We start from the raw sequence: 22,910 nt of genomic DNA, 5'->3' as shown, positions 1-22,910 counted from the left end.
CCAGTGCTACAAGGAACCTTGCATATGTTTCCTTATGCACTTGTAGAATTTCTTCATAGGAGAAATTGCTAAATCAAAGGATGTGCACCTTTGTTTATTTTCTCCGCAGTCATCATTTCTCTCTTCTGGATCATGTATAGTCATCCACAGTAAAAGAAGAGTAGGCAGAGTCTGTGGGCACAGATGCAGGTATGAAGGCAGATATGGTGGGGATTTGTTGCTCTCCTGATTGCTTCCAGTTTCTCAGTGAAATAGAAAGTGAGGTTACCTGCTGGGACCTGAGTGGATGAAGAGCAATTGGAGGGTGTGAAGAAAGATGATGTAAGAGGCCATCTAGCAGAATGTTTGCCAAGGAGTGCTAAAGGCTTCTATCTTTGGTTTTATTGGATATTGACAAAGTATTCTTCAGAACAATTATCTCAACGTACACTCTTGCTAGCAATGTATGGCGGTTCTGATGCCCCTAACCTTCACCAATAATGTCATAATTTTATAATTTTGTCAATTTAATATTTGTGAATAATGTTAATTTCCCCATTTACTCATGAGTTGAGCTTATTGCCCATTTGAGTTTCTTCTTCTGTGAATTAGCCCATTCATATTCTTCCCTATTTCCTAACAGTTGTCTTTTCCTGACTGATTTGTAAGTTCTCTTTTGCAGTTTGGATAATACATCTGTGTTTAAATTATGACTGTACAAATATTTTCACTGTTGAGCTTATGACCATTGTTCCTTTCTTGTATGACCATGTGTTTTTCCTAGAGTTAATGATTTCCTTGTTTTTCCATTTGCCTAGTTTTCTATATACCTGTGATTAATTTTTTCCAAATGCTCCAACATGCTGCCATTCTATCAGAAATAATTACTATGCACTCTACATGAGTTCCATTCCATTTGTTCCTTGAAGTCCTCACTTTCAGAGCCATCTATCCTCTTGTTCCAGCCTCTGCTGATTGCTTTCTGAAAGGCTACATTGCTGGCATTCTGGATCTTCTACTCATAGTGTCCTGGGTTGGATTCCATATTTCCCAAACCTCATCTTCCTCTTCCATGGTTTTGTTGGCACAGTGGCTTCCTCTCAAATGGAAGCATGTCTGAATCCCTGCATGCCTTTTTAATTGATGGTCTAACTAGGTTTAGAATTCTAGATGGGAAATCATTTCCACTCAGTTTTGAAGGCATTGCTCTACTGCCTCCTAGAGTCCTTTGTTTTAGAAAAACACACGTCCACTCTTTTTCCAAATCCTTTTTATATGACCTATTTTCTCCTAGAGGCTTTTATAATTTAGCTGGGTTCTAAGTTTTACAACGTGATTTGCTCTGGATCTTTTGCACTGGGCCTTCAGTATACCAGTTCAATCTGGAGATCCATGTCTTTAATTCTGGAAGGTTTTTTTGTTTGTTTTTCTGGCATTATTTTCTCTGCTCTTTATTTCTCAAACTTCTTTCTAAATCAACATTTGGATTTGATTTTAGGTGTGGAGCAGATTCTTTTCTGTGCCTCTGTGCCTTTGCATATGCTAGTCCTTCTACCTAGGATGCATTTTCTCTCCCACTCCTTCTCCTATCCAAGAAAATCCCTACTTATCTTTCAAAACACATTTCCAACATCGGTTCTTCCATGGTGATCCCCTTCCTGAATGAGATGGTCTCTCCTCCTCTATGCTCACAAAGTCTTTTGTGGCACCTCAAATGCCAAACTATAATCTGTTTATACATCTACCTCTCTCACAATTATAAACTCTTCTAGCAGGATAATGTTTATCCATTTCTTTCTCCTTAGTGCCTAATATTGTGTAATGCCATGAATAAATAAGTGAATTCAACAGGGGTGAAAAGTGAACACTTCTTCCTGCTACATGTCAAGTGCCATGTAAGGTAGGTATCATTTCATACATCTTCACTTAACCCTTAGAGCAAACCTCAGATAGTAATTGTTAATGCAACAAGTATTACCTGAGCTCCTATTATGTGCCAGGTTTGATACTGGCCAATGGATGAAAAAGACAAGATCTCATTAAGACTACTTTTTTTTCTTCTCTCAGGGCGGAGGATAGAGCTGAGTGGTAGAGTGCGTGCTTAGCATGAACAAGGTCCTGGGTTCAATCCCCAGTACCTCCAATAAAATAAATAAATTAAATAAAAACCTAATTACCATCCCCACCAAAAAAAAAACAAAAACAAAAAACTAAGACTTTTTTCTCACACAATTTTTAAAAACTGACATGTAATTCACATACCATAAAATCCATGTTTAAAGTGTACACCTCAGGGGTTTTTAGTATATTCACAGAGTCATGCAACTATCACCACTAAACAAGATTTTTTTTAGCTGTATAAAGGAAGTGCTTTGTGTACTCTGGGGTCAGGTCGAGGAGAAAGCAGTTTTCTAAGGGAAGAAATGCATTCCAGGGAAAGGGGGTAGTATGTACAGAGGAGCAGAGTTCTGAGATGGCCTAGTATTTGGAAAATATAAAAAGTACGAGATGGGGGTGGGGGGGGCTAGAGTTTATGGTGAGGAAGTAGGTTGGACTATTTTACAAATGAGGAATCGGGAAGTTCAGAGAGGTGAATTAACTCAACTAAGGTCAGACAATTTGTTTCTTTTGCCAACTCAGAAGTATCTAGACGATGTTACCCCACCATCAAATCATCCCCAACAAGCAGGTAGGTGCTGACACCACCAAATACTGTATTATCAAATACTGAATTGCCTCCAGACATTGTCTTTCCTCCCAACTTTCCAACAAATAGGCTTCATTTTCCCTCCCAACTCCTTGCAATATCTAGAATCACTGGCCCATAATGACCACTATTACTGATGAGCAAAAACATTTCCACTATGGTTTTTTTTTTTTTTTTTTTTTTTGATTCTAAAGGTTCTACCACAGTGATGCTATCAGAAGGTGTTCTGTCCATGGACAGAAATATTTTCGTAATGAAAGTTAAGATGAGGCCTTAATACTTTATGGGCTCTTTGTCAGACTAACCTGTATTTGCCAATTGTGTTTCAAGCCCTCTGTATGGCCATGAAAAAGGTCTACTCTTCTGCACCTCAGTTTTCCTACCTGCGAAGTGACATTAAGAAATCTTGTCCCAGCCATCTTACCACCATTCTGCCCAAAGGAATCACTGGAAAATCATGAGGATCTGTACTGCTGAAATTCATGAGGAAAAGGTTAATATGTTTTTAAAAGTAATATGCCTAATATAATAGTTTCTCCAACTTTCTGACCTCAATGAAACATTCATAAAATCTTTGCTTATTTAAGCTTCATTTCAGCCCAGATCAATCTCCATCCATTTCATCTCTCTGGGAAGGGAAGCAGAAGGGGAACTCAGGAGAAAATAGGTAGAAAACAAAGTTTTGTCAGGCAGTGGCAATGACTTCTGGGTTTCTGGTTTTGCATTTGGAGGCTGTTTTCTATCATGTGAAAGAGCAACTTTGCCTTCTAGGATAAGGAACTGTGGGTGCTGCAAATCAGAGGTGTAGTGGACACACGTCCTCCAGCACCATGTTTACAAACCACCAGCAGGACAGAAGACACAAATTACAGCAAAGAGCAGTTACATTCCAGGAAAAAAGTTTGCAAGTGACCTGGTGAAACAGGGTAGAAGAGGTCACCAGAAGCCACCTCTGCCAAGAATTTTTAGATGTTTGCTGCCCATTAGAGAATCCATGTTAAAAGGTGTGCAGTAGGACCTAGGAATTGACATGTCTGAAAATATTATACAACAAAAGTTTTACTAACCTTTCAGAGAAGAATGAGACAAATTATCCCTGCCTGCCACTCTCATTTCTCTTTTAGAATGTGCAGCTTTGAAGTACTGAAAATAAAATAAGCAAACATGTTGGCCTATAATACAAAGGTGACCATACCAATTAGGGGTATTTGTGTAAATAATCTGAAGATCATTAATTCCTAGTCTGCTGAGGTTTACACACACACACAGTAGTTTTCATTTGTGATTCTTCACTACATTTTAGTAGGGAAGCATCCACCCCTAAATCATCTGTTAGCTTGGGGAATAATGGCAAAGTACATTCCCAACTCCAGCAGTAGTAAAATCCAATTCCTCTTCTAAAAAGAGGGAATATGTAAATATTTGAGGTGAAAGCCAGAATCCAAATTACTGCAAATATGTAGGTGAGAATGAGTACATTTTCTCCTCTGGACAACTAATTATTTAGGGAGATCTCCTTCCCCGCAAGTATTTTAAAGCTCGAGTTTCTGGGGGGAAAGAAACAAGCATGGAGTGTGTGTCCACTGTGCCTCCACACTCTACTCAGTTATCCGTGTAGCCTTCACAATAGTCCTGCAAGAGTTGGTTGCCTTAACCTCTTTTTATAGGTGAAGAAACTTAGGCTCAGAGATGCTGGAACATTCCAGACCACACAGCTGGGGGCAGAGGAGGAAGGTCTGAATTCTAGGCCGAAACACCTTCCACTGGCCAGTGTTTCCCAGACAAGAATCACCTGGGAGTACTTAGGGAAAATGCAAAATCCAGGCTCACAGAGTCAGTCTTCAAAGGAAGGGGCCTAGGAACGTGTATTTTTTTTAAGAAGCCGCGCTCCCTCTGCCCACTTTGTCAACAGGAGAGCTTGGAAAAGACAGTGCTTCATTACCCAGTCAGGAGACCAGAACCTATGCCATCCCTACATTTGTGGCTGCTTTACGAAGAGACCTGCAACACCCTCAAGAAAAAAAAAAAATCCACATTTCTCCGATCAAACCATCACCTCTCCTAAGGCCCCCCAGAAATCCAGACCTTGGAACCTTCTTCTGCCCCTTCGTCTCTGAATCCTGCCAATTTTTTTCTTTCCTATAGAATTTCATTTCCTGGCTAGGACAAGGCTCTAACCACCAGACTTCCAGACGGTCCCCGGAACTCGCTACCGGCCTTCAGCCTGTCTGGCTCCTTCCCTAGCCCCTCGGCTGGGGCTGTTCTCATCCCAACCCTGCCTCTTCCGTCGGTCACGTTGTTTCCTCCGCTTGGAAGGACCTCTTTCCTCTCCGGGCCCTTCCCAGTGCTCGGGGAACTCCTACACCGCCTGAGCGCCTCTGCTTCCAGCCACCCTCGCCTCCCACCACCCCGGCTCGGGGACTGAACCCGGCCTCGCAGCCTAGCAGCAAGCGTCGATCGTCACAGCCGCAGCCCCTGCCCCCCTCCGCTCGCCTCCCCACCCGCCACCTGGCTTCGCAGCGGCCGCTCGGGAAGCCCTCGGCACTTCCCAGAATAGAGAGCAGCTGCCAACGTCAGGCTACCGCCGGTCGTGGGGTTCCGGGCGCACAGGGTGCGGGCGGAGGGGACGTGGCTCCTCTCTGGCCTTCCGTCTCCTCTGACGGGCCGGGAAACTGAGGCCCAGGGCCGGAGCAACTTCCCCGGGGTACACGGTCCGGTAGGGCCCGGCCAGTCACCGGCCCCAAGCGTCCCGACTCCCGTCCGCGCTCCCTCGACCACACGCGCCGACCGGTTGCCCCGGAGAGCGGGGCGGGGAGCGGGTCTCGGAGCGTGCGCTGCGCCCGGGACCGCGCAGGACGCCGGACTCGGCCAACTCGCCGCCAAAGTTGTGGTCTCCCAGCTTGCCCTCGCTTCTCACCTCCGAGACACACCTTCCCGCCGGCACCGGCAGCCGCGCCCTCACATCCGGTCCACCTTGCGCACACCCCTTTCCACGCTCTCCCACAGCCCCTCGCCCTCCCACGCCTGCGGCTGCCAGCCGCTCCCCCTCGCGCACTCCCACCCGCGCCTGGGGCGCGCCTTCCCCGCCCGGCCGCTCGCCCGGCCTCTGCGCCGCGACTGCCCGGGGTTCTGGAGCTCGGGAGCCCCAGCCCGGGGCCGCAACCCGCTTCCGCCCGCCCGGCGCGGGGCAGAAGCCTGGGTAGCCGCACGGAGCGCTCGGAGCGTGGGGGGCGCGAGGCGAGGGGCGCAGGAGCGCGGGGCGGGGAGGGGGCGCTCGCTCGCTCACTCTCAGCTGCGCACACGCCCGTACAAACTCTCACACAGACACACGCGGGGTGCGCTGCCGCCGCCCGCCGCTGCTCCTCCTCCCGCCACCGCCTTGAGAGGGAGAGAGAGGGAGGCAGAGAGAGCGCTTTGTCCGCGCGCCGCCGCCCGGCCCGGGACTCTGCCCCGAGGAGGCAGCCGCGCCGAGTCCCCGCCTCCGCCTCTGCCCCCGGGCGGGCCGGGCCGGCTGCGGTGGGGGGAGCCAGGCTGAGGGTGGGGGTGGGTGGCGGGCGGGCGGAGGGCGGGGAGGGGGGGCGGAGGAGGAGGAGGGGAGAAGAGGGCAGCGGAGGAGGCGAGGAGCGCCGGGTACCGGGCCGGGGGAGCCGCGGGCTCTCGGGGAAGAGACGGATGATGAACAAGCTTTACATCGGGAACCTGAGTCCTGCCGTCACCGCCGACGACCTCCGGCAGCTCTTCGGGGACAGGAAGCTGCCCCTGGCGGGACAGGTCCTGCTCAAGTCCGGCTACGCCTTCGTGGACTACCCCGACCAGAACTGGGCCATCCGCGCCATCGAGACCCTCTCGGGTGAGCAGTCGGCGCTGTCCCCCTCCCCCTCGCCTCGCCCAGCTCAGGCCGGGACGGCGCCCGGAGGGAGGCCGAGCCCTGCGGGCGGCGCCCGGCGGGGGCTCCGGCGCCCGCACGCTCACTTCCACGCACCAGACCTTCAACTCTCACCGCCGGCCCGCTTCTGGGACGGCCCGCTCCCCTCCCCCCCAGCTCCGGACTCACCCCTTGCCCTCCGAGCCGCAGCCCTGGGGCGACCCCCGTGCGGCTCCGAGGGTCCCCGAGGCTCGCTGTCTTTCTGGGGGCACCATTCGTTCCTCTGGTCTCTGAGCTGCTCTCCAGAGTTCCCCCACCCCCATCCTTAGAGAGCCCCCGTCACCCCTTCTTCTCTGACCTTCTTGTCACCCCCTTTGTCAGGGGACCCCCCCAATCCTGCTTCTCCTCCCTTGACCGGACCTTACCCCTTCCCGTGCCTCGTGCCCAGGACCTCTCGCCCTGTGGCGTCCCTTGAACCGCACTCTTTTTTCGAGCCCCCTCCCCAGCTCGCCCCGGGGTCCCCCACTTTTCGCACCCCCTCGGTGTCACCCCGATGATCCTTTCCGAGATTTCAGGGCTCCCCTAACCCCAGCCCCTGCACGACGGCACATCTCTCTCGGTCCTCTCCCGAACCTCAGTCTCCTCTCGCTCGTCTCTCAAGCGCTCCTATTTTTCTCTGAATTTTTTGTCCGATTTTATTGAGAGGAACTCGGAGCTGGGGGCTTTCCGCCGCCTGTGCCCCCGCCTCCCGCTCGGCCAGAAGCACCTTTTTACGAGGTACCCTGTCTCAACTCGGTGGGGGCCCGGGCTGAGAACCGAGAAAGAGGCGACCGGGGGGCCCGCGAGAGCGCTGGAGCCCAGACGGGAGACGGAGAGCGACACACACACACTCGCGCGCGCGCGCACTCACCAACTCTCCCTCTCGCACACGCACCGCTCGGAGTCGCGCTCGCCCCCAGGCCACGAGCCGGCGCCCCCAGAACCTCCGACGGGCCACAGCCCCTTCCCCACTGGCGCGCGGGGTGGGGGCGGGGCGGCGGAGAGGCCAAGGTGACCAGAAGCCGGCAGGGACCGGGCTCTCGCAGAAACGGACCCCGGGGGGCTTCGGCGCGTTTCTTCGGGGCAACCCGGAGGAGAGGGCAAGGAGGGGAGCACAGTGGAGCCTTTGGGGCCCGGGTTAGCGGAATGGAGAGGTGGGGGCTGAGAGAAGAGGGGGGCCGCGCCAGCCCTGCAGCTTGAGTTTCAAATGAGCTCATCCTTTCAAATTGGCGCCGCTCTTTATTAAATTTGTTTTTCCGGTAATGCCACCCACAGCCATACCTGGGGTCGGGATCGGGGCTCGCACCCTTAACACCTCGTCCCAGGACACGGGGCGCCCACCTTTCTTCCCACTGGGAACCAAGTTTGCCCAGCTTGAACCGGGTAGGAGACCCCTTGAGGGCGCCCGAAGGCGGAGTCGGAGCGTGGAGTTCTGTGCGTGCCCCTCCTAGACCCCCGCCCGTTTGATCTCGGGAAGGTTCTGAGTGCTTTAATTTCTGTTTTAAAGGTAAAGTGGAATTGCATGGGAAAATCATGGAAGTTGATTACTCAGTCTCTAAAAAGCTCAGGTAAATATATTTTGCTTAGTTATTTTGTGATTGGGCTTACGTATAAATACAAAAATACACTCAGTTTTTAAAAATGTGCTTTTATAGTTTTTTAAAAAAAGGCTTTTGTTTGTTTTGTTAGTGGAGATGAAATAGTTTAGAAAGTTACATTTTTTACTTTCATTATATAAGGTGTTTACTGTACTTGGAAAATATCTGGTGCCTTATTGGGGGTTGGGGGTGGCGATCACTAGCTGTGTTAAATTCGCTGGGACCGTTTAACTTGTTTATGAAAACTTGCCTCCCCCACACCCCTACCCCCACCCCTACCCCCAGCACAATGGCAACAAATGCTTGTCAAGACTTCCTGTGAGATGTTAAGAGTAAATATTTACTGTGTCAGCTAAATTGCTTAACTAAACTTCGCGATTAATTAGTTTTCTTTTTTAGATGGGTTAATGTTGAATAATAAAATAATTCAGTAAGGGGTCGATATTTTGCATAGCACTTTAAACAAGTAGGTTGTTTGGATTGGATGGCAGTTAAAAGCCAGACTTTTTTTAGTCACTGAGACTACTGAATATTGCTTCTGAGCGTTGTGTTGTTGTTGTTGCTTTTAAGATATGTTTGAGGCTAAACAAATATCACTGTGAAATCTATAATTATGTTTAAGTGCACTGTTGTTAATGAAGGAGTAAAAAGTTTTGTGGAGGTTGGATTTCTCCACAGTGATTTGCTTACATGAGAATGTCTATGAGGAGAGAATGAGGGAGAACATCTTTGTTTAAAGTTTATTGTGGACTTTAAATTTGGGCCCTTTATTACTCATTCTAGATTTTTTTTCTCCTATGTGTCGTAATTTAGTTTATATCCCATTCACATACATTTCTTCACCATTAGTCATTAAGTAGCTGAATTGGAGACTAAGTGAAGGAGCTTGACTTACCACCTTTACAATTTGTGATACTCAGTAATGTAACCATTTGCTTGATTTTTGCCAGGATTGAATAGATTTTAAAACAAACTATCCTAATTTCATAAATACATAGATGTTTTGTTAAAGGGGTTTTTAAAAATGTATGCACATTTCCAGATATGTTTTAACTAAGCAACAGAATATCTTTTGTTTGCCAATGATTCTGTGGCATATCAGAAAACTACTTAATACCTTTAAAAAAAGAGGTAAAAGTAATGATTTGCAGTTTCATGTGTAATACTAAGCTAGTTCTCTCTAGGAAAAGATGTAAAGTGTAACTGATTGGTTTTTCAATTAAGTATTTTAAATTTTATATTATAAAAAATTTTTTTTGGCTTGAGAAATCTAAGTTGAATCTTTCTGATATATTAAGTATTTATTGTAGGTTAAAATTATTACCTTATAACACTTGAATATTTGATGAATATATTGAACAGGGTTCTGAAGAACCACTCAAAATATTTGATGGGCTGTGTTTCTATAAATATCTAATTCGGTTGGCTATGTAGCTGTTTTGAGTTCTTTTTGGATTATAATTAGTAAAAATCAGTAGAATTTTAACTTTGGTTAGTTGGTGTCTCATTTCATGTTGCTAAGTATGTTATTTAATATTGCAATGTAAGTGAAATACTAGTTTATCTAAAGTTATTAACATCTGAAACTTCTCACAAATAAACTACTTTTAAACTTTTTTCTTTCAAAATGTAGAGGTTATTTGCTTTTAGCTGGAATGTCATTTAAATAATTTTGTTATGTTTATATAAGAGCTCAGAATTGAAAACTTGTCCTAAATTTTTAGCATTAATTAAATAGAAGCAATCTAGAACCTATACAGCCCTATTAGTACATGATTTCTTTGAACATTGTGGGCGATATGAAATACCTAGGAGGTAGATTAAAATGCGCTGTGCATGATTCACTACACTGAAGACGTCTGACATACCAAATGTATGCATAAGCTGCTGCTGTAGAGGGTTGCATCATTTCTGATTGGATGGTTTTAATCTTTTTTTCCTTTCCTTTATTAGTTTAAAATGCAGAAATTAGTTACTGGTACTGCAGGCTAAGGGAGAGATAGCTAATGACTGGTATTGTGTACTGAGCTCAGACTCCTGGGAGGAGGCAGCTGTATGTTCTCATGTACAGGGCTCTACCACGGTGGGGACTCTCAAAAAGCAGGGTACTGTGACATTTGAAACCAAAGCTTTTATGTTACATGGTGACTATTTTGGTGTTCTTTTGTTGCACTTCCATGAAAATTAACAAGTTAGAAGTACATTTGTCAGCGTTAAGTCAGTTTTATGTGTGGTTTTTTTGTTAGTTGAAGTGAAAATGTGAAGAAAACAGTTCATCCTCATTGCTTGCTTACTTAAAAAACCATTCCACAATTAGTGCTCATTTTCTTTATATTGTTCTGACTTCTTTCTGTTCTCAAGAATCAGTTTTAATATCTACATTCCAAATAGATTTTTTTAAGCTAATGGTACTTGGGAGGAGATGTTTTTATCTTAAGTTATGAAAATACTGGCATGCCATTTGCTTACCAATTGGATCTTTTGTTAAATATCATTCTAGCATCATTTTATATGTGCTGTTATAGTAGACAGACCAGAAGTAGAAAACTTTTTTCTTTTGCCACATGTGCTTCATTCTTATTAAATGTAAATTATTGTAATGTAAACCATGTACAAACCATCTATTTTTTCTTACTTTCTAAGTTGGTTTCAGGCTCTGTTAAATAAAAATCTTCAGATCTTTTTTCTCTATTCATATTTCTTGCTAGTATATATGAATCAAAGATTTCTTAAAGAAGAAAAAACTAAAAAGGGCTGTAAGAGTTGTGGAAACTTCCTCGATCGAAATTCCATTTTTGATGTTGATGAGAGTTTGGTTAAAAAAAAATTATATATGTGTCTACACACATACACATATTGTATAAATTGTTTTGAGTTGAGACATATACTAACCTGAATGTGCTTTTATAACCAAAGTTGAATGATTCTGTGAGAAACAAAACTTTGAAAAATGCAATTTCTGCCCACTTCTAGGAAGTAACTAAGTGGTGCTAGACATGCTTTCACTGAGATGGTGAGAATACTATGAGGTAGTGTAGGAAAAAGCTATGAATTTGTCTTTCATGAGTTAAAAATCAGTAATTGTCTTCTCTCCAATGCAAATGAATTTGGTCTCCTATAGGAATGTTAAAGAAAACAGTATCTCAATTGTATTTTGCTTGTATGTACTACATTGTGTATAGTTGAATTAAATACCAAAACAAAACAAAACAAAACAAAAACAAAAACCCAACAACCACCCAACCTCAAGTCCTCCCTGCAACAAAGACTTTTAGTGCATCAATTTTTAATTTTGTAGCAACAGAAAAGACTTTATTAGGTTAAAATCGTATGGTAGTCTCCTGTTTCAAGAATTTGTTGAATTAGAAATTAATGTCTGGATTTAATTAGATGGATTCCATGTGTGGATATAGTATGTATATTTATATATACATATCTCTCTCTCAAACTCTAAGGTTACTTTTCATTTGGCTTTTAGTTAGACATTTAGTTTCCCATTTTAAAAAAGGCTAATAGTTTTTTCATATGGTTCTAGGTAATGCCATAGAAAATTACACGTTTTTGTGACCTTTAAGAGCTAAGTATTAAAATTAAAATAGAAGCAATAAAGAAAAAAATTACTTGATAATTCAGATTTAAATTCTAGTTTGCATTTTAAAAGGCAGATTATTTGATGCTTTTACATTATTTAGTTAAATTTTGAAAAACCATTGAAATCTATAAAGCAAAATAGATATATACTGCTTGATTTTTTCCAATTTGCCAAATAAATATCAATTTTAAATTATAGTGATTTATAAAAGTATTAAATGGCTAAACATCTAAACATTAATTCTAAAAGGTGATTTGGTGATATGTAATACATTTGCCGAATTGTGGTTTTTTTTTTTTTTTTTTAATTATGTTTCTTTGTTATTATGGCTGGGTATAAGATAACCAGTAAGAGATGGTCTCATAGTTTTGTTTTCTATTATGTTAACCTGAGACTATCATTCATATAGAGAAGATGAAAGAAGATTAGTAATATTTGTACAACACCTTTTATATGTAATGATCTAAAGTGCAATATTTTCCTCAAGAAGAAAAAATTTTAAAGGACATTGGAAGATTCAGAACTAATTGCATATCAAAATCAACATTTCACTATTATTTTGAGTAAATATTTTTATTTTATGGAGATTCCTCCAATTTTTCATTTGGGGGTATGTAAATGACATTGAAATGTACATAAAAGGATAGTAATTTGGACAGATTTATTAAAAGTCAAGAAAGCTGTGAAAATCATATTTCTATAAGAACTATTTATAAATATTTGATACTTTCAACTTTTAAAATATTTGCTCGCTACTGTTGAATCATTCTTCCAAGTCTGCTAATAAAATCCTCAAAAGTAGATGAGTGATTGGTCAGAATTGTTAGAGGACATTATCTGAGCTAAATGTATCATCTCTGATTCAGTGGAGTGTGTACACATAGGGGAGGGGTGTGTGTGTGTGTGTGTGTGTCTATTTTGTGGCAGACAGTACTTTTAGACAGATGGTATCAAGAGGGAAGAGGAGGAAATCTTTAACTGAGCAACAGTTGTTCTGGATTTCAGTCCTGACAGGGCAAATGAAAATCACTGGATGTTTGAACCTTAGAGTGAAGGGAATCGAGTGAAATGATACTTGCCTGAGTGATGCATAACTCTTGCAGGTGGTTAATCTTGTGGAAGCCAGGGCACAGGTACCTGTAGTCGCTTCTCCAGTGAGCATGCTGCTGGAAGGACCATCTAATGCAAAATTTACCCTCCTTCACTTCTGCTTGGATGTCCCCTCTCACTAATAAAGTTAGCAAGTGATTCTGTGAAGGCTTTGATTTTCTATAGAAAATTTAAGATTTGAATATGCATTTTCATTTAGAAATTCTATACTGTGGAAGGCAGTTATTATTTTGCATAACAGAAGTACTCAGAGAATCAGTTTCATTAGAAGCAGCATAGTATTGAACTGGTTTCTTTGGAGGCTGTTAAAAAAGTTGAATTATAAATTACAAAAATATATTTATAAAAACTCTTTTTAAATACCACCAAAATGTCTTCATTGTTCTTTTAGGTCTTAAAAAAGAGGTCTTAAAAAAGTGGGGCTTGTCTAAACCAGTTTTTTAAACCAGTTTTCTAAAACTTTTAGTCAAAAGCACACATTTCTCAAAAGTTATGATTAACTTCTTAATTTGAAGAATGGGACAGTTATGTTTAACAAAACATACTCAAATAACTTATTAGTCAAAGTTATTACTCCTTTTTACATACAAATTCAAGTTCAAATTAGTTGGATAGTCATTCAAAAGACTATCATTGAAGAAAATATAATAGCAAGTAATCAACAAACACCTACCAGTAAAGATAACAGTCTTTCTTTTCATTTATCGTCATTAAAATATTTAAAAAAATCTTTTACTTTATAATTTGACTTCATGCTTACAAACTTGTAATTTTCATTTGGTGGCATGGACGGTATGGGTTCTATTTTGGGCTGCAAAATTGCAGAGTGCTCAGAGCATTATTTTTAAGGTTTTTCTTTTCCTGTTTTGATCATGTACTTTAGCCTTTCCATAAAATAGTGAAGAAAAATTATTTTCTTTTACAGAAAAATTCAGATTTTGTTACTTTGCCTTCCAAAGAGGAGGAGGAATATAATTACTGTTTCTTTAATTTGGTTTAGAGTTTGGTGACATATTGAGGTGTAGAATAAGTGGACCAGAGAAAATGGATACTTTTGCATTAATAGCAGGCAGTCAAGTCCAGAAGGCAACTTGATGTCCATCATTTAATAGACGTATGTTTCCTCCCCAAGCCTCTAGTTCTCACTAAATAATTACCTTACATTTTAGAGATACTTTTTGTTTTGTTTATTTTTAGATTTCCTGATTATTTATCTGTTCTACATTTTATTTCTTAAAATGTGACCCTTTAGTTAGAATTCTCCCATTCTGTTTATTATCAAGAATATTTCATAAAATAGATACTTTAGTAAGCTCAGTCAATGAAAATTAAGAGTTCTGATGCATGTTTTAGACTTTCTTATTTTTATCTGTATCATAGGAAAATGTTGTACCTAATGACCAGGAAAATTTGTGTGGGACCGTTACAATGAGAATGATATTTTCAGTTTTTCTAATTACCGTAAAATTAATGTGCACCAACATGTGAGAATTTGCCATGGGGGAAGCTTGGATTTTTAATTTTTGTTTTAAATGTGATCAGAAAGGTAGTTTCATGATTTCATGTGTTGATATGTAAATAATACTACATATGTGTATTTTTAAGTGCCTGAATCTTATGTTCGTATTGTACTGATGATGTCCCAACCTCCTGGACACATTATTTCATTTATTCTAAATAATAATTATGTGCAGAAGATGGGACAATTAATATTATTCCTTTTTTTAAGATCAGAAAACTCAGTCTCAAAGAAATTTAATAGTTTGCCTAAGGTCAGTGGCTATTAAATTGTAAAGCTGGAGTTAGAACCCAGGTCTTCTGATTCTCAGTCCAACATGAGTGTGCTTCACCTGCATTTACTTTGTTTAGTTAAAGAAGTCAACTGAAATTGTTATAAGGATCAAAAGTTGCCATTCAGGAGTGGTGGAAAGCTGTAGAAGTATATTTGTTTGTGAATGATCCTTTGCAACCATCTTATTCTTACACCAATCCAAATGATCTATACTTTGTTACCATTTTTAGGAAGATTAAAAACAGGTCATTTAAAAATCACCAGCAGCATCACCTTCTCCCATCACCATGCTTGCCCACAGACAGAAGTAGGGTCACGCCTAACTAAGCAGGTTGGAGTTGTTGTTGTTGTTACATTGCTTTTTTCAATGGTTGCATTCCTTGTGCTATAAAATAGAACACTACCAAAAAAGATGTTTCAACAGCTGAGCCACACAGATTTCACAGGTAGCCCTGATCAGGACTGTGGGCCTTGTGGTAAATGAAAGTTGAGCTCAAGGAATCACTTGGGTGGGTTTTTCCCAGATCTCAGCCAACCCATTGCTGCAGGGCAGGACTGTGTTTTGGTTTAAGTGTTTTCCTGGTAGCTGCCAAGTCTTTCCCCAGATTTGGTGTCTCTCTTCCCTTCACTTTCTGTACAGAATGTGACCTTTGGCCTCTCCTGTGGGGTAAAATAAGCATTAATAGGATAGCATCCATAAAGTTCTCAGAGTTCTTCGTTAAAGATATAGTCACTGAAAAGCATATACTAAATAACTAAGTGTGTGAAGAACAGTCCGTTTCCCCTTACTTGTAAACTTTTCCTGCATTTATCCTCTTGTTTCCTTTAACTTTTGTGTACTCTCATGTTTATGGTGGTGGTGGTGGTGGTGGTGGGAGGGAGGAAAGAATTATCAAGAAAAAAATAGGTGAAAGAAGATTATTTCCAACTCTCCAGGCATTTCATTTCTTTAACTTAGTATAAGAGTCTGGAGTGGGGTTTTGCATGTTCCGCAGAATTCTGACTCAGAAGGTGGGGAAAAGGAAGAAAGGTAGCTGATACCTACTAAGTAGTTGATGTGTTGGGCACTGGACTAGGCCTTCTCCGTATCTTCTTGTATCCTCACGACAGCCAGGAGAGTTCTGACTTTCATCCCTTTTACAGATAGGGCTGTAAAGCTTGGTTCAGGCTCCAAAGCAACTCCTCCTTCCACCTGACCAAACCTGCTTCAAAGAAGCAGTAGCCTTCTTACGCTTGCTGTCTATCTAATTTGAATATAGCAATAAAGTAGGAAGTTGTGATAACGTGTACATGGGTTACAGAGTAACTTTGTATTTTTCCTAACTCAGAATTACAGATAAAATTTACAGATATGCTAAGGCAGATAAAGGACTAAAGTTTAATAAATTTTTAGGTTAGTATAATTGAAAAACAACTAAAAGTGTTATTCATAATTTGAAGAAACTTTCTTGAAGTAATCTTATAGTAGAGGCATTATTGATTATATAAAGATAAAAAGATTTTTAAAAAATCATTGTAGTTGGAAGTTAAGTGTAAAAACGTATACATATGCAATGTGGATGCAAGGGGAGCGGTTGTCTGTATTCATGACTTTGGTGCAGGTATTTTTTTTAAATCATGAAAAAAATCCCTCACGCTTTTTTGTTTATAACCTAGAATGTTGCACAAGGTATGGCATACTTTCATTTTTATCATATATAAAAAAAAAGTGTCTATGGTTTGGAGAAGGAAAACGGGATTCTTGAAAATTACCTTCCATAAAGTGGTTCATCTTCCTAACTTTAGAAAATTTTAAGCCCTTTGACACATGAAAAAGTCAGTGAAAAAACAGGGAGTAGAAAGATTTGTATGTTCTTTTAATATATTACTTAAGCATATTATGCATTCATGAGTTTTTTTTGTTTTTTTTTTAGTAAATAGGACTTTAAGGTACAATTATACTAACAATGCAATGAGATATACAAGAGTTTTGCTTCTTAGATATAGAGGGGTACTTTTTTGATAAGAACATAGTTTTATGAAAAAACCTTATTATGACATGGAAAAATAATTTCTTTTCTCAGTCAAGAATATTATCAGAGAAAATTTTTATTATGTTTTTTTTTTTCACTCTTTGTGTTCAAAAAATAAAGCAAAAAATATTTAATTGAATGCTGGGTCTCTGGACAAGTTAACCTCAAACCAGATCATGAAATAGAGGATATTTTGAAAAAGCTCATGTGAGCACAGGCTCTATAGTTTTTTTTTATGTGGAGACCTTTTACTTTTGTCCCTCCTGGTCTTTGTGATTTTAGCAATACGTATTTGAAAAATGGATGTTTTTCTTAGTCATTGTGTGGATAAGGTTTTAGAGTAAAAGTGTTTGTGCATCTTTATTTGAGAGAGTTAGAGGTAGTTGATGAAATAGTTTAACGCTGGAAAAATAGAGTTTAACCTCATCAATTATTAAGAAAGAAAGAAAGCAGGGGAGAAAGGAAGGATGGAGGAAGGCGGGAGGTAAGGAAGCGGGAAAGGATGCAGGCAGGCATAGAAGCATAGGTGACTGACTGAACTTTGTCATGCTGCTGGTACATTCTCTCTGTAATTCCAGAGCATGTAAGAAAGACTGGTACTCACTGATAGTGGGTAGGAGACAGTAAGTGATTCCCTTGGTGACAGCAGGACTGGGAGTCTCACATAAGCTGTTCTTTTCTTCGAAGTTTAAAAACTCCAGGAGTATGTGGTTGGCCTGCCCCACAAGAGGTCTTACATTTCTTTGTACAAGGCCCTGCACTGGCCACTTCCTTCCTCTCGCATTCTCCTTCCCCTTTGCATTTCCGGGGGGATGGCCAGGCAGGGCTGGAAGGTGCCTGGTGTGCAGGCCTGCTGCTCCTTCGCTGGCCGTGTCCGGGGGAGCTGGGAAGCGTGTGTGCGCTTGCTCAGTGTGCTGGAATGTATGGGATCTGTGGTGTACATACACTTACTCAGAGCGTGCTGCAGACACGCTCCTCCATGGTCTCAGTGGCTGTGGGGGTCAACCCTGGAGGCTTTTGTGAGTGGTTGAAAATCTGGGAAGGAATTTTCCCATGCTGAAAGTTCAGGTTACCTTTTTTTCCTTGCTGAAGTGCAATTGCATTTATTCTTTGTAAAAGAAAAAAAAATCTATTTAAAAAAAATTGAAGAACATAAAAAAATTTGTGGATGCATAAATAATCTGGGCCTTCTGCTGGATCCAGCTGTACTCTTTTTCCCTTTCTCTTCAAACTGATAGTGATGTCTTCAGATCATGGACACTGAATTTTTAAACTAAGCTCTTTAAAACTCCTTGGGTTGTATCACCACTAAAGATGATGAAACCAAGAATCTTTAGAAACTAAATTTTAAGTTCAGATTTTTTTTAAATGTAGGATTTAATCTCCTTTTTTAAGGAATAAAGAACAAGCTACTAGTTGATAAATAGTCTTTAAATTCTTTAGTTGCTTAATATTTTTTAAAATTTAGATTTTATTATTTTTTTCTTTATAAAAGATTTGAGATGACAATGGTGCTGGTGGCTCAATTATTTGAAATAAAGACAGGGATTTAGGTTAATGCAGTAGATAAGTTAAAAAGGAGTTATAAAAGACTGGGAACAGGTGGCTGGTTCTAATGTAATTCTTCATACACTTTAAGAGGTTTGCCAGGGGAGAGTTAGCACTTTGGTTCATTGATTTCTGTATTAATGGTTTGCTGTATGTGTCTATTTCAATAGTGATTTCAAAATAATGATTTTGATACTGAAAATGATTTGTGGCTTTAGTTCATGTATAATGATCATGGTCAAGGTGTTAATAATACCTGCCTTAAAAATTTCCAGGCCAAAGTCACATCTTTTATTCCTCACAGCAGTGCTTTTAACAGTATGTTTCTGAGAGCCTTAGGGTTCTGAGGAGATGCCAAATTTATGAGGAGAGGAAGTGGACATATGTACCTGGGGGATCCTGGCTTCTTACCCACCTTTCAGTTGGAAGACAGCTGCAGTTGTTGTTTTATATATTAGAGTTCCGTCTGGAATTTACTTTAGAAAAGGGATTTGCTACTTTAAAAAACAGTTCGGAAATATCAGTCCTATAGTATATAATTCTGGGCCTTGAGTGCATTCCTTCCTTGATCAGGTATTCTAGCAGACCCAAAGCTTTTTCTGGGGGGGGAAGTTTAGATGTTAATCTCTGCTACTTCTGAATCCTGTGAAATGGCCTTCCATCTCCTGTCACATTTGCTTTAGTAGCAAATGTTTGCTTTGCTAACTGTATGCCAGACTACTAAATCTATGGATTTTTCTATAATCATCAACAGCACAGATTGTTTGTCCTTCAGGAACTTTCCAGGGTGCTCCTTAGGCAATGATTGTACTCTAGCTCTTGGCAGAGACATGAGAGTCGATTGACTTTGAAGAGTGATAAATCTTGTGCCATGGGACCCACTCATTCATCAAGAACAAGTTTTTGCTTTAGGAGGTCCAAGCAGGATGGCCTTCCTGCCCCTTCTTCAAGCAGAACAGCCCTACTTTTATCTGTTGTATATTTTGGGGTTCCATGAACACAAGGGCGATCTTCAAAATATTTTCAGCTGGTTAGAATGGAGGCCTAATGAATCAAAAGGGACTTGAGCCATTCTGTTTTAACACACACTTCTTTAGTGTTCATTCTGTCTGATTCTTGTTCAAAAACAGGATATTACTTCAAAAACTATATGTTATTTTTTTGGGTGATTTTTTAACTTATGGCCAGGGACTCTGTGGGGAGTCCTGATAGTCCTGAGAGAGAGAGACTGGGACACTATGAGCTCTGCTCTATGCCCTGTGCTTCTAACTTCCGGTAGACTGGTCTTCAAAGATTGATGAGTTCATATTATACACCCAAGTTTTGTAGTAAAACTATTCTAAGAGACCACCGTATATTTACAGGGGTCCACCCTCAGATGCCTGCAGATGATGTAAGTGGTGGAAAGGGGAGTTCTGTGAAGTATAGGAGGGGTAGCTATTAGTCAACTCCAGCCAGAAGTGAGAGTTCTTACGTTAAATATTGGCAACCACTGAAAAAATTTTGGAGACACTGCGAGGGTCAAAGAAGAGAGCAGGTTAAACTGGCCTATGGGTTGCCAGTTTGCAGTCTCTGCCACGTGAAAACCTGCATCTTCTGCAAAATATTGTTGAAGACCCTCTCGATTATATTTAGTATCATTTACCCTTCAGGCTTTCTGTGAGTGAGAGGGAAAAAAATCCTTCTCTTGATAAACTGGGTAAACTAATAGGTCTCTTATCTAATGATGATAGCTGTTTGGAAGCTCAAAACTAAAATTAGGTCTCAGTTGGAGCAACCATCCTTAGTCTAGTTTTCTGGAGTAATTATTTTCTCCATTATAGAGTACCCTATAGTTTTATGTTTATGTAGTGATCTTGTTTTGTTTCTGTTATATTTAGCCATCTAAAATTCTTTGGTAATGTTGACTATACATATGCTGAATACATGACACTCATAAGTTTATATACTACTTCTTAATACATGTTCATGAGAAAAAAAAGGCCTCTATTTTTATATAGTTGGAGGAACTTGTTTCCACATCAATCTAAATTATCCCTACTCCAGTTAAACATTAGGCCAACTATAGATAGTGATTTAAATCATTTCCTAAGAAAGTATGGTTTTCATATGTCTAGCAAACATTTTAAAAAATAAGAACTTGAGTTCCACCTATAAATGAACATCTGACATGAGGCAAGTAGTCTTAAAAGCATAGAGTACTTAGTAGGAAAATTCAGTGGTGAAAAGTTAGACTTTTGAATATGTTTGAAAAATGTTTTCATAACCGTTGTACTTTCTTGTATTTAAGTTGAGGAAATTGAAGGCCATATGGATTCTGCGTCTGGGCCCTGGGGGCAGTAAATACTCATTAAGATCAAACTAATTGAAAACTACCAATTGCCTAAGGGGACCTTTTTTTTTTTTGAAAATGAAAAACAAAAAACTACTCTGACAGTTGGAATTAACATTTTTTAAATGTATCTTTTTGTTCTATAATTTACATGCGTAATGGAATAGCTCATTAGTGATCCACCGGAATGGTGAGGTAAAGCACTTGTCTTGGAGAACGTAAGTTAACAAGTTATCTGTGCTGAGGCATAATAGAGTGGCACACAGGATCTGGAAATTAAGGGTTTTATGTGGCTCCCCTCGTTGGTGATGGATCTAAATGGCCATCAATTTCATAAAAATAGCCAACACTATTTTTTGGGCTGGTCTTTTGAATTTTAAAAATTTGAAGTTCCATGAGATCTGGGTCTTATTTCTTATTTCCACTGTTGTTGCATCTTGAATGCCTTGAATGGTGGACATAGCTGCTTATTAAATATTTTTGAATGAATTAATTAAAATTAAAGCCATAATAAGATATCATTAATAATTTATTTTTATTTCATTCTCCCTTTCTCTTTTGTTCTTCATTTTCAAACAGGGCAGGGGGAAATAGCAGTTCAAAGATTTTGCTTTTTTTGAATGAGTTTTTCAAACTTTTCACTTAATCTTTGGCTTGAGTCGAATGAAACCATGGGAATTTTAGGTAAGAAGTCTCTTTAAAACATGAGATGACCTGCAAAGAGCAGTTGCATAGGGCTGCAAAATGAGTATTGGAAAGCAAAGATTTAGATTTGGTGGAACCAGAGTAGGTTTTACAAATTAGTCTTTAAAAAAAAAAATAAAGATAGATTAATCTTAGTACTATTAGGTTCAGTATGATTACATGAAAATCCAATTTCCCCTGTAGATATTTCTCTCTGTGTAACCCAAATTGTGTTAAAAATCTGCTGGTAATCACAGAAGAAAAACATGTTTGAAACAAACAAAAACAGCTATCCTTTTATTTTAAGACAGTAGGTGGATACAAGAATTAAACTTAAGGTGTGTTTTTATACAGTAAATCAAATAAGATCAATTTAAGTAGGTGGCCTTGAAAGTTATTGTGAGAAAAACAGACAAGTACAAAAATGACAGGATTTACCAATGGATAATTCATAACCAAAGGAATGACTGATCTTCAATTAAATGTTAATTGCGGAGCAGAATGCTGTCAAATGCTCTGTATTAGTAATCTATTGCTGCATACAAATTACCCCAAAACTTAGCAGTTTAAAACAACCAACATTTATTATCTCACACGTTTTCTGAGGGTCAGGAATATGGCAGCAGCTTAGCTGGGTTATTTTGGCTTAGCATCTTTGATGAGATTGAAGCCAAGTTGCCACCCAGGGCAGCAGTCATCTGAAGACTCAGCTGGGCTGGGAGATCTGCTACCAGGCTCACTCATGGGCTTGTTGGCATGCCTCAGTCTTTCTCTGGCTGTTGGCCGAAGGTCTCAGTTCCTCGCAACATGGGCTTCTCTGTCTGTGTACAGCGTGACAGGAGCCCTCCCCGAGTGAGTAATCCAAGGAATAGTGACACCACACAGCCTTTTACGGCCTGGTCCCTGAGCTGCACGTTGTCACTTCTGCCTTATTTTGTTTGTTAGATACCAGACTCTAGTCCAGCCCACACTCGAAGGGAAGGAATTACTCAAAAACTAAATACCAGGAGGTGGGGATCATTGGCGACCATCTAGGGTTGAATTAAATCAACCAGGAAAAGTCAGCAAATCGAAGGGAGACTTGGTTGATGTGGGGCTTATATGGAAGAGAATAATCCCCTTATAATAATACTTATAATTAGCCCTTTTGGAGTTAAACTAGAATTCTTTTTAAAACAACAGTAATAACAGTTATAGTTTGCTGAATCCTTTTACAATCCTTATTTAATTTTTAACAGTACCTTGTAGGTGAAGAAGGCAGATACTACTATCCTTATTTCATAGATTAGAGAACTGAGGCCCAGATTGTTCAAAGTACTGAGTGAGACAGGGTTACATAGTTAGTATGTAACCTGAGTTAATTTTTTGTTTTGTTTTGTTTTTTCTTTTTCTTTTTTGCCACTTTCTTTTCTTTCCTCTGAAGAATGGTTTCAGTTACTTCCCTTTTATAAAACACAACTTAATTTTTCCCTTTCAACCTTATCTAAAAGAGCTGATTTTTTAATGACTAATTGAAAAGTTTAAAACACTGTTTCTGTAGTATCAATAAAGATGTCACTTTCCTGCCAGCAGCAAGAGTCCTTTTTGCTATTTTTGTAACTGGGTGAGGTCTGATTTCTCCAAAATTGTGCCATACTGCGGTTAGCCATGGT

The 22,910-nt window shown here is 40.5% G+C and overlaps 1 protein-coding gene across 2 annotated transcripts in view; it reads left to right on the top strand.

The window, feature by feature from the left end:
• Window positions 1–6,264: 6,264 nt before the first annotated feature.
• Window positions 6,265–22,910, top strand: part of IGF2BP2 (insulin like growth factor 2 mRNA binding protein 2) — a 146,727-nt gene continuing 130,081 nt past the window's right edge. For both annotated transcript variants that reach the window (XM_031452753.2, XM_010976161.3), the window contains exons 1-2: window positions 6,265–6,536; window positions 8,098–8,158. In XM_031452753.2, coding sequence (XP_031308613.1) covers window positions 6,359–6,536; window positions 8,098–8,158 — 239 coding nt within the window. In that variant the 5' untranslated portion in view covers window positions 6,265–6,358. The remainder of the gene's footprint in view (window positions 6,537–8,097; window positions 8,159–22,910) is intronic.

This window comes from Camelus dromedarius, chromosome 2 (assembly GCF_036321535.1).
Source record: "Camelus dromedarius isolate mCamDro1 chromosome 2, mCamDro1.pat, whole genome shotgun sequence".
NCBI classification, from domain to species: Eukaryota; Metazoa; Chordata; class Mammalia; order Artiodactyla; family Camelidae; genus Camelus; species Camelus dromedarius.
Note: the sequence above shows the minus strand (reverse complement) of the source record. Positions and strands in the feature narration are given on the sequence as shown.